The sequence below is a fragment of the Aquarana catesbeiana genome, linkage group LG12, assembly GCF_042186555.1.
Source record: "Aquarana catesbeiana isolate 2022-GZ linkage group LG12, ASM4218655v1, whole genome shotgun sequence".
Taxonomy (NCBI): Eukaryota; Metazoa; Chordata; class Amphibia; order Anura; family Ranidae; genus Aquarana; species Aquarana catesbeiana.
In genome coordinates this window covers 12,746,789-12,759,945 of record NC_133335.1, presented here as the reverse complement: position 1 = coordinate 12,759,945, position 13,157 = coordinate 12,746,789, and the positions used below count along the sequence as shown (strand labels likewise).

The following is a 13,157-nucleotide window of genomic DNA, read 5'->3' as shown; positions in this document are numbered from 1 at the left end:
TCAGGCACCACCCTTCCTATGACAGGCACCACCCTTTCCATGACAGGCACAATGATAAAAAGTCAAAAAGTCAAAAATCTGCATATCAGTAACTACAGGCTGGGTACAGGAGGAGTGCATTTGAAACAACTGATGGAGTAGAATGTAATGTATGGCTGGGTTTACATTCTCTGGCAATGGGAAGGTTCAGTTTGGGCTGTATAAAAAAAAAAATTTTTTTCAAAGGTGTTTATTCATTAAAAATTGCATATATATTTGCTCTGTGCGAATGGGGCAAGCTAAATGTTCTCAGGCTATATTCTCTACACATTGAGTGAATGGGGAAAATACTGCATTATGGCCACTAGATGGTGCTGACTATCACAGGAAGTAATCCATAGCTCCATAGTAGCTCCATCTAGAGCACAGGTGGCAAACACAAGGCCCGCGGGCCGAATCCGGCCCGCCAGGCCTTGTCATGTGGCCCTCTGCCAGGTATCCCAGGCAACAAGAACACATCCCCCCTCCGTGCTGTCTCCGCCTCCACCCCCCGCCTCCCTGAGCTTTGTCTCAGCCAACGATGCCGCTTTGTCTCCGCCTCTGCCCTATCTCCGTCTCCACCCCCGCCTCCCTCAGCTTTTCCTCAGCCAACGATGCCGCCCTGTCCCACGCCGCTGCCCTATCCCTGCCTCCACCCCGCCTCTGCTCTCTCGCCTCCCCAATCCCTCCAGCGACACCGGCTTTTTGCATAGTGGCATTTTTCGTGCATAGTGGCATTCTTTGCATAGTTAAATCTTTTTCTTGCACAGTGATGTCTTTCGTGCATAGTGACATTTTTTGCATAGTGGCAGAGATTGCTGACAACTCTGTTTTTTTTTTTTCCCCCATCCAGCGGGCTGCGTCCTGAGGGCTTTTAAAGCACTTGTGTTGATGAAGTGTGTGCTGCTTATTTTGAAGTGATGGTGAAAAAAAACATAGCAAAACTGAGTACTGATACTAAACACAGAGATCCGCCCACAGAGGGAGGTACCATATAAAGCCCAATAAACAGGAAGCTACTAACTATAGCCCAATACAAAGGGAGGGAGCCGCCTATACAGGGAGGTACCAGAGCTGGGCCAGGTAGCAAGGTAGGAGAGAGAACAGATGTAAGGAAACTTGGGGGGCATTCCTGACCCCTGCACTCTGTATGTAGCGCAATCCTGACCCCTGCACTCTGTACGTAGCGCAATCCTGACCCCTGCACTCTGTATGTAGCGCAATCCTGCCCCCTGCACTCTGTATGTAGCGCAATCCTGCCCCCTGCACTCTGTACGTAGCGCATTCCTGACCCCTCCACTCTATACGTAGCGCATTCCTGACCCCTGCACTCTGTACGTAGCGCATTCCTGACCCCTGCACTCTGTATATAGCGCATTCCTGACCCCTGCACTCTGTATATAGCGCATTCCTGACCCCTCCACTCTTTACGTAGACCACTCCTAAACCCTGCACTCTGTACGTAGTGCAATCCTGACCCCTCCACTCTTTACATAGCCCACTCCTGACTCCTGTAGTCTGTACGTAGCGCACTCCTGACCCCTGCACTGTGTACATAGCGCAATCCTGACCCCTGCACTCTGTACGTAGCGCAATCCTGACCCCTCCACTCTATACGTAGCGCATTCCTGACCCCTGCACTCTGTACGTAGCGCATTCCTGACCCCTGCACTCTGTATATAGAGCATTCCTGACCCCTGCACTCTGTATATAGCGCATTCCTGACCCCTGCACTCTGTATGTAGCGCAATCCTGACCCCTGCACTCTGTACGTAGCGCAATCCTGACCTCTGCACTCTGTACGTAGCGCAATCCTGACCCCTGCACTCTGTACGTAGCGCATTCCTGACCCCTCCACTCTATACGTAGCGCATTCCTGACCCCTGCACTCTGTATATAGCGCATTCCTGACCCCTGCACTCTGTATGTAGCGCAATCCTGACCCCTCCACTCTTTACGTAGCCCACTCCTAAACCCTGCACTCTGTACGTAGCGCAATCCTGACCCCTCCACTCTTTACATAGCCCACTCCTGACTCCTGTAGTCTGTACGTAGCGCACTCCTGACCCTGCACTGTGTACATAGCGCATTCCTGACCCCTGCACTCTGTACATAGCGCAATCCTGACCACTCCACTCTTTACGTAGCCCACTCCTGACCCCTGCACTCTGTACGTAGCCCACGCCTGACCCCTGCACTCTGTACGTAGCGCAATCCTGACCCCTCCACTCTTTACGTAGCCCACTCCTGACCCCTGCACTCTGTACGTAGCGCACTCCTGACCCCTGCACTCTGAGTATATACATAGTCCTACAGATACAACCGGCCCTTCGAGGGCAACCATACTGCTGATGCGGCCCCCAATGAATTTGAGTTTGACACCCCTGATCTAGAGGCTATATTGCAGAATTTTTGTCATTCACACATTCGATCTTCAGAGAATATAGCCAGAGAACATGCGATCTTGGCCAATTCGCATCGATTGCGTTTACTTGAAGTTTCAATGAATAAACAATTTGTTTTTATTTTATATTTGAAGTTCCACATTTACACAGAGAGCTTTGACCTGTTGGGGGTTTCAACTTCTTCTCAGGAAGGTAAAGCAAAGTTTGACTTTTCATCTCATTATGGGGATTAAAAAGGGCCAAAACTCGGTCTTCCACCTGCAAAGGCTGTAGAAAAATATAAGTTCTCCGACGCTTACGGGGAGCAAGGCGGTTTCCGTGGCCTCCCCCCACCAGCACCAATCCTGAGAAGCGGCCAACACATTGCTGAGTCAGTTCATGGCGAATCTTCAACTCCCATGCCAGAAGTATGCGAGCAATTAACACAGCCTGAAAAGGTCAGATTCAGCACTGGGCCTCCCAGTACAGCCGCACAACCATCTGATAATGTTTTTAGCTTCAACTAGAACTATTTGCACGTCAGAAAAGTTACAACGGATTTGAGAATTTTTTTACAGCCTATTTACAGTGTATATATATATATATATATATATATATATATATATATATATATATATATATAAAATATATATATATATTTCTTTTTTTGGAGGGGGGATTATGGGGTGGGGTTGTTTTTTTTATATTTATATGAAATATTTTAATTCTACGGAGTCATTCTAAAAGGTATTTAAACACACGCACAAAACCAGTCTTTTCAACCAGTCTATCGATCTATCGATCTATCTATCTATCTATCTATCTATCTTATCTAATCTATCTTATCTAACTATCTTATCTATCTATCTTATCTATCTATCTTATCTATCTTATCTATCTATCTTATCTATCTTAGCTATCTATCTTATCTATCTTATCTAACTATCTTATCTATCTTATCTATCTTATCTATCTATCTTATCTATCTTATCTATCTATCTTATCTATCTTATCTAACTACCTTTTATTGTGGCCAGCCTAAGGCACACCTGTGCAATAATCATGCTGTCTAATCAGCATCTTGATATGCCACACCTGTGAGGTGCATGGATTATCTCGGCAAAGGAGAAGTGCTCACCAACACAGATTTAGACAGATTTGTGAACAATATTTGAGAGAAATAGGACTTTTGTGTACATAGGAAAAGTCGCAGACCTTTGCGTTCAGCTCATGATAAATGGGGGCAAACACAAAAGTGCTGCGTTTATAATTTTGCTCAGGATAGATAGATAGATAGATAGATAGATAGATAGATAGATAGATAGATAGATAGATAGATAGATAGATAGATATATCTATATATATAGATATAGATATATATATCTATATCTATATATAAATCTATATCTATATATATATATATATATATATAATTTTTTTTTTTTGTTTTTTTTGGCCGTCGACTGCCAGAAGAACAATAATGGTACGTCCTTTGCAGCTTTGCTAAGTTAATGGTCACCGGTGAAGTGGAAATATTACATTTTTGCCTTTTTATTGGGGAGTAAATGGGCCAGAAAGAAAGCAAATTCAGATAGGAAAATGAGATAAAAGGCTTATTTATTGGCGCGGTCTTTTAAAATGATAAAAATGGGTAATTTTGCCTGATCTGGATTAAAATGGCTCTCTACTAGCATAAAATAAAAACTGGGTGATTCATTCTGTCACTGAATGAGAGCGATGCACTGAGGGGAGCAATAAGAAGTAAGGAGTTTTATCTGAAAAATACTTTCTTTTTTACACATTTTTACTTTTCCTTTTAAATTGCAAGCTCCATGCTCCAGAGTTCCGTTAAGTAGTATTTAGATACTTGTTTAATGCTATTTATTTTTAAAGTCATTTAGAAGATGCTATATCCCCTTATTACAATAATAATAATCATAATACTTATTATGATTATTATTATTTTATTCATAAATTATTATTATTATTATTATTATTATTATTATTATTATTATTATTATTATTACTTTATTAATATACTATTATTATTATTATTATTATTGTTATTATCAGTAGTAGTATCAGCAGTGGGCTTTTTTTTACTAGTTCAGCTTTTAAATTGAAAGCTCCATGCTTCAGAGTTCCAATAACTAGTATTTAGATACCTGTTCAAGGCTATATATTTTTAAAGTCACTTAGAAGATGCTATATCCCCTTATTACAATAATAATAATCATTATTATTATTTTATTAATAAATTATTTTTTATTATTATTAATTTATGAATATATTATTGTTATTATTATTATCATTGTTATTATTATCAGTAGTAATAGTGGTAGTGGTAGTAGTATTATCAGCAGTGTGCTTTTTTTTCTAACTAGTTCAGCTTTTAAATTAAATGCTCCAGAGTTCCGTTAAGTAGTATTTAGATACCTGTTCAATGCTATATATTTTTAAAGTCATTTAGAAGATGCTATATCCCCTTATTACAATAATTATTATTATTATTATTATTAGTAGTAGTAGTAGTAGTATTAGTAGTAGTAGTAGTAGTAGCGGTAGTGGTAGTAGTATTATCAGCGGCGTGCTTTTTTTTAACTAGTTCAGCTTTTAAATTGAAAGCTCCATGCTTCATAGTTCCAATAACTAGTATTTAGATACCTATTCAATGCTATAAATTTTTAAAGTCCTTTAGAAGATTCTATATCCCCTTTTTACAATAATAATAATAATAATAATAATAATAGTAATAATAATAATAGTATATAACAATAATAATAATCATAATTATTACTGTACAAAAATAAGGTCCGTTGGCATGGACCATAGGGTGAGTACATGGATTGAAGACTGGTTACAAGGGCGAGTTCAGAGGGTGGTGATAAATGGGGAGTACTCGGAATGGTCAGGGGTGGGTAGTGGGGTTCCCCAGGGTTCTGTGCTGGGACCAATCCTATTGAATTTGTTCATAAATGACCTGGAGGATGGGGGAAACAGTTCAATCTCTGTATTTGCAGACGATACTAAGCTAAGCAGGGCAATAACTTCTCCGCAGGATGTGGAAACCTTGCAAAAAGACCTGAACAAATTAATGGGGTGGGCGACTACATGGCAAATGAGGTTCAATGTAGAAAAATGTAAAATAATGCATTTGGGTGGCAAAAATATGAATGCAATCTATACACTGGGGGGAGAACCTCTGGGGGAATCTAGGATGGAAAAGGACCTGGGGGTCCTAGTAGATGATAGGCTCAGCAATGGCATGCAATGCAAAGCTGCTGCTAACAAAGCAAACAGAATATTGGCATTAAAAAGGGGATCAACTCCAGAGATAAAACGATAATTCTCCCGCTCTACAAGACTCTGGTCCGGCCGCACCTGGAGTATGCTGTCCAGTTCTGGGCACCAGTCCTCAGGAAGGATGTACTGGAAATGGAGCGAGTACAAAGAAGGGCACCAAAGCTAATAAAGGGTCTGGAGGATCTTAGTTATGAGGAAAGGTTGCGAGCTCTGAACTTATTCTCTCTGGAGAAGAGACGCTTGAGAGGGGATATGATTTCAATTTACAAATACTGTACTGGTGACCCCACAATAGGGATAAAACTTTTTTGCAGAAGGGAGTTTAACAAGACACGTGGCCACTCATTAAAATTAGAAGAAAAGAGGTTTAACCTTAAACTACGTAGAGGGTTCTTTACTGCAATGCCCCGTACACACAATCGCACATTCCGACAACAAAATCCATGTTTTTTTTCCGACGTATGTTGGCTCAAACTTGTCTTGCATACACACGGTTGCACAAATCTTGTCGGAAATTCCGAACGGCAAGAACGCAGGGACGTACGACAAGCCGAGAAAAATGATGTTCAATAGCCAGTGCGGCTCTTCTGCTTGATTCCGAGCATGTGTGGAACTTTGTGCATCAGAATTGTGTACACACGATCGGAATTCACGACAATGGATTTTGTTGTTGGAAAATTTGAGATCCAGATCTCAAATTTTGTTTGCCGGAAATTCCAACAGAAAATGTCCGATTGGAGCCTCCACACAGTCGGAATTTCCGACAAAAAGCTCCTATCAAACATTTCCAACAGAAAATCCAACCGTGTGTACGCGGCATAAGAGCGGCAAGGATGTGGAATTCCCTTCCACAGGCGGTGGTCTCAGCGGGGGGGCATCGATAGTTTCAAGAAACTATTAGATAAGCACCTGAACGACCGCAACATACAGGGATATACAATGAAATACTGACATATAATCACACACATAGGTTGGACTTGATGGACTTGTGTCTTTTTTTGACCTCACCTGCTATGTAACTTCATGTAACATCACAGTGCTCCTTTATGCTACAGTGCCCCTTTCATTACAGTGCCCCTATTATTCTTATTATTATAATTATTACTATTATTATTATTATTATTATTACTATTATTATCACTATTATTATAAATATAATTATTTACTAATATTATTATTATTATTATTATTATTATTATTATTATCATTATTACTATTATAATTATATTTATTTACTATTATTATTATAATAACTATTATTATTATTATCATATTACTATTATTATATATATTATTATAGTTATTATTTACTAATATTATTAGTATAATTATTTACTAATATTATTAGTATTATTATAACTATTATTATTATTATTATTACTATTATTATTATAATTATTTACTATTATTATTATATACTGTTATGGTTATTATTATTATTATTATTATTATTATTATTAATATAATTATATACTATTATTATTATTATTAAAATTATATACTATTATTATTATTATTAAAATTATATACTATTATTATTATTAAAATTATATACTATTATTATCATTAGTAGTAGTAGTAGTAATAGTAGCGGTAGTAGTATTATCAGCAATGTGCTTTTTTTTAACTAGCTTAGTTTAGCTTCAGCTGCATTATAACATTTCAACTAAGAGCTTAATAATTTCCGCATAGCTTTTATATTATGTATGATACCTAGGGGTATATTAAAAAAAGTTGAAAAGCTATTTCTTCTGCAAGACTGCAAAATCCAAACGTTTTTAGGCTATTTTCTCTTCAGGTTGGATGTCCTTCCTTCAAACTTACAGCATAAATCAGTAAAATACGACCTTATGACCACTAGATGGAGCAGATGATTATATGGAAAAAAATTTTTTTATCAATTCGGATCGTCATGCTCCCATCTAGTGGTCATAATGTGGTACTTTTCCCAATTCACACTATTCTGTGCGATTGAAAAATATTTGACTTGGAGAGAAAATAGCCTAATAAGGTTAGGTTTTGCCCCCTGTAAAAGTAGATGCAGTTTCACAAGACAAATAATAGTTCTGGGAATTGTTCTATGAAATACCCCAAAGTGTATTTCTAGTAAAAAATATTATTAAATTGAAAAAAACATAACATATCTTTTTTTTTTTTTTTAATATCTCTTCCGCTAAGATTTCGCATACCTATTTACGAACACAACAGAGACGTGGAAAAAAGCCTCACAATGAGGGACGACTGGGTGTCCCTTCTCCAGGAACAATGTGGGCAGAATCAGCGGAGTCCTTCTCCCCAGGATAACCTGTATGAGGCCTTACACTTCCCATGTGACCGATTAAAGCCGCCACCTAGCCCACAAGTCTCCGCCCCGAAGGGAAAGGTGCAAGATCCTACCGAGCTTTATAAAGACCCAATGCGTATTCCAAAACCGATTTTAATACTTTCAGATGATACAAGCCCGGTGAAAGAACCACTGAAGAACGAAAATGGCTTTCCAGAGATTCCAAAAACGATGGGACTTCCACATCTCCCCCCTCCATTTATCCTTCCTCCGCCTTTACCTAGCCCACGTCTGAACGTGCCAAAGCGGACCAAAGCATTTCACTGGACCGTGGTGCCGCACGACAAGGTTCGGTATTTTTATTTGATCATAAAATTAATTCAAGTCATAATCCAAAGGCCAACAGGTTTTTTTTTTCCTTTAATTAGGGACTATCAAAGATTCACGCACCCAATATGATTAGGTGCCAATCAAGGCCACTTTTTAGACCTAGTTTGCCAGGAACCTTTGGAAAGTGTTCCTCTCCCGATCATTCTTTACTTGGATATTCTTGTATAAAATCCATCAGCACAATTACGTCATCTTAAATGTATGAGGTCCTTGTGCAACTTTCCTGCCTCATCTGTGGCTTATGATATGACTGAGGACCAGAACATTTCTAGGCTTGTAGTAGACATCATGGATGGTGCACAAGCATTGTCCATGATGGCCATTACCAACTACCAGTCAGCAACAGTTGCGGATATATAGGATATAAAGAATTGTTTGGAGACTGGAGACGTGCTACAGAATCGGTTGGAGACTGGGAACGTGCTGCAGATTTGGTTAAGGACTGGAGCTGTGCTGCAGATTTGGAGACTGGGGACATGCTACAGATTTGGTTGGGAAATAGGGATATGCTGCAGATTTCTCTGGAGACTGGGGGGGGGAAATGTTGCAGAATTGTTTGGAGACTGGAGACATGCTACAGATTTGGTTAGAGACTGGAGCTATACTGCAGATTTGGGGGCAGGGGGGGACTGGAGCTATACTGCAGATTTGGGGGGGGGGACGGGGGGACTGGAGCTATGCTGCAGATTTGGTTGGAGACTGGAGCTGTGTTGCATATTTTAAGACTGGGGACATGGTGCATATTTGATTGGAGACTGGGGACATGGTGCATATTTGATTGGAGACTGGGGGCATGGTGCAAATTTGGTTGGAGACTGGGGACATGGTGCATATTTGATTGGAGACTGGGGACATGGTGCATATTTGGTTGGAGACTGGGGACATGGTGAATATTTGGTTGGAGACTGGGGACATGGTGCATATTTGGTTGGAGACTGGGGACTTGGTGCATATTTGGCTGGAGACTGGGGACATGGTGCATATTTGGTTGGAGACTGGGGACATGGTGCATATTTGGTTGGAGACTGGGGACATGGTGCATATTTGGTTGGAGACTGGGGACATGGTGAATATTTGGTTGGAGACTGGGGACATGGTGCATATTTGGTTGGAGACTGGGGACATGGTGAATATTTGGTTGGAGACTGGGGACATGGTGCATATTTGGTTGAAGACTGGGGACATGGTGAATATTTGGTTGGAGACTGGGGACATGGTGCATATTTGATTGGAGACTGGGGACTTAGTGCATATTTGGCTGGAGACTGGGGACATGGTGCATATTTGGTTGGAGACTGGGGACATGGTGCATATTTGGTTGTAGACTGGGGACATAGTGCGGAATGGGTTTGGGACTGGGGATGTGCTGCAGATTAGACATGTGCAGAATGAAAAAAATTTGTTTTGATTCGTTATTTTTATAAATTAGTTTAGTTAAATTTGTTTCATTCATTTAATTCGTTTTCGGAATTAGTTTTGTTTATTCTTTTTCGAATCGATTTGAATTCGAATTCGGATTGATTCGAAAGGTATTCAAATCAATTTCAAATAGTTTTCAAATTCGAAAAATGTCCGCCCAGTCTATATCTGGGATGCAGTGGCTAATGCCCTTTTTTAATAGGCTCTTAAAGCGAACCCATCTCTCCTCCGTGTTCTTTGTTCCTAAGATTTTATCCCAATTTAAATCTTCTAGCAAGGATCATAGTTTAGGGAAGTTTGCTCTTTTGAAATTCAGTGTCTTTGTATTGCCCTTTTGTTTCCTATTTGTGTGATTTATACTGAAGCCAATTGACCTGTGATTGCTGTTAACTAAATTGCCCTGTATTTCCACATCCATGATCAGGTCTGTATTGTTGGTAATCAGTAGATCTAGTAAAGCTTTATTTCTAGTTGGTGCGTCTACCATCTGACCCATAAAATTGTCCTGCAAGACATTTAGGAACTGGCGAGCCTTAGATGAGGGCGTGGTTCCCTCCGCCCAGTCTATGTCTGGATAATTAAAAGCCCCCATTATGATAACATTTCCCATCCTTGCTGCTAATCCAATTTATGATAGGAGGTCTGTCTCCCCCTCCTCCCTCAGGTTAGGGGGTCTATAGCATACTCCCAGTATTATTTTCCCCTTAGCTTCATCCCTTTGGAGCTCTACCCATAAGCATTCTAGCTCCCTTAGTGATGTCATCTCTCACATTCACTTGTACATTATTCTTGATATCTAGGCATACCCCTCCCCCTTTTTTACCCTTTCTATCCCTGCCATAAAGGGTATACCCTTGAATGGTTGCCAGCCAATCATAAAAGCTGTTGAACCAGGTCTCTGAAATTCACACAAAATCCAAATCCTCCTCATACATCAGTATTTCTAGTTCACCCATCTTGTCCGCCAGGCTCCTGGCATTGGTGAACATACCACGTAGCTTAGACTGGTCACATATTATCCTCTCTTTGGGTGTTCTGAAATTGCAACTAGGACTTGTTACTATACTTACCTTGGGTTTATGTGCTTTAGTCAACCTATCACTAATGCCCCCCAATACTACCCCCTGGACTATGTTCTGCGCTGACTATCTCTACCTCTGGACCCTTGCCTATTTTAAAAACCCCTCTAACTTTTTGGCTATCTTTACTCCCAGCAGATCTATTCTGCACCCTCCTCATTTCAGTGCAGTCCGTCCTTTCTATAGTACTGGTGACCAACTGAGAAGTCGGCCCAGTCCTCCAGGAACCCAAACCCCTCCTTACTACACCAGCTCCTCAGCCACTTGTTTACTTCCCTAATCTCCCTCTGCCTTTCTGGTGTGGCTCGAGGTACCGGTAGTATTCTTGAAAATACTACCTTGGAGGTCCTTTTCCTCAATTCAAGTTCTTTAGGACACAATATCTGCCTCTGACTTTGTCATTGGTGCCCACGTGCACCAGGACAGCCGGGTCTTCACCAGCCCCTCCCAGTAATCTGTCCACCAGATCCGTGATGTGCTGAACCCGAGCGCCCGATAGACAACATACAGTTCGGCGCTTCAGGTCTTTGTCACAGATTGCCCTCTCTGTCCTTCTAAGAATTGAGTCCCCTACCACAAGAAACTGTCTATCCTTTCCCTTCGCTTCCCCCCCCCACTCTCACTTGAGGAGTTCTTCCCCTGACAGCTAGGAGAGTCCCTCAGCTCCAGCAGTGCTGGTCCCTGACTGGCTTCACCAATGTCACTCAATGGAGCGTACTTATTGGGATGCTCCAGCCCTGCATCAGCTTTCCTGGCACTTCCCCCTCTACCCTTCCTGACTGTCTACTCTTTTCTGGTGCCTGCACCTCTTTGTCTCCACCCGCCTCTGTGCTGACCCCTGTCGGCACCTGCAACAGTTGCGGATATAAAGGATCTACAAAAGAGCAGAAACCGGTCACAGGATATATGGCACTAAAACCCCTTCCTTTGTATCCATAGAACAGTGATTGCCGACTAATGAAGTATGGGGGTCATAGTTGTGACTCTTGGTGTCACCAAAGGGATGAACATAATATTCAGTATATGGAATTCTAGAGAGGGCTGTCAGGGACTGCAGAGATGCTAGAGGAAGTGTTGGCTAGAGACTAGGGATGTGCTGCAGATTTGGCTAGAGACTGGAGATATGTTGCTGATTTGGTTGGAGGCTGGAGGCATACTTTAGATTTAGTTGGAGACTGGAGATATGGGGCAGAATTGTTTGGAGAATGGAGACATGCTACAGATTTGTTGAAGACTGGGAGCATGCTGCAGATTAGGTTGGAGACTAAAGCTATGCTGCAGATTTGAGTGGAGCCTGGAGCTATGCTACAGACTTGGTTGAAGACTGGGGACATTGTACAGATTTGGTTGAAAACTGGGGGATATGCTGAAGATTTGATTGGAGACTGTGGACATGGTGCATAATTGGTTGGAGACTGGGGAACGTGCTGCAGACATGGGTGGAGACTGGAGCTATGCTAAAGATCTGGTTGGAGACTGGAGCTATGCTGCAGATTTGGGTTGGAGACTGGAGATGTGCTGCATATTTGGAGACCGGGGACATGCTACAAATTTGATTGGAGACTGGGGACATGCTGCATATTTGATTGGAGACTGGGGAAATGGATGGGTTGGGGACTGGGGACGTGCTGCAGATGTGGGTGGAGAAGGGAGCTATGCTGCTGATTTGGCTGGAGACCGGGGACATGGTGCAGATTTGGTTGGAGACTGGGGACATGGTACAGAATGGATTGGGGACTGGGGATGTGGTACAGATGTAGGTGGAGACTGGAGCTATGCTAAAGATTTGGTTGGAGACTGGGGACATGGTGCAGTTTTGGCTGGAGACTGGGGACATGCTACAGATGTGGGTGTAGACTGGAGCTATGCTGCAGATTTGGTTGGAGACTGGAGATATGTTGCAGATGTGGTTGGAGAATGGGGACATAGTACAGATTTTATTGGAGACTGGAGATATGCTGCAGATTTGGTTGGAGACTTGGGAATGTGCTGTAGATGTGGGTGTAGACTGGAGATACAGTATGCTGCAGATGTGGTTGGATAATGGGGACATGGTACAGACATGAGACTGGAGCTATGCTGCAGATTTGGTTGGAGACTGGAGAATTGCTGCAGATGTGGTTGGAGACAGGGAACACGCTGCAGATTTGGTTGGAGACTGGAGCTATGCTGCATATTTGGAGACTCGGGACATGCTACAGATTTGATTGGAGACTGGAGCTATGCTGCATATTTGGAGACTGGGGACATGCTACAGATTTGATTGGAGACTGGGGACAT

General features: G+C 41.6%; 1 protein-coding gene across 1 annotated transcript in view; it reads left to right on the top strand.

The window, feature by feature from the left end:
• The window catches only part of LOC141113900 (uncharacterized), a 158,204-nt gene that overhangs the window by 79,488 nt on the left and 65,559 nt on the right, over positions 1–13,157 (top strand). Inside the window, exon 7 of the mRNA XM_073607245.1 lies at positions 7,884–8,337. Within this exon, the coding sequence (XP_073463346.1) occupies positions 7,884–8,337 (454 nt within the window). The remainder of the gene's footprint in view (positions 1–7,883; positions 8,338–13,157) is intronic.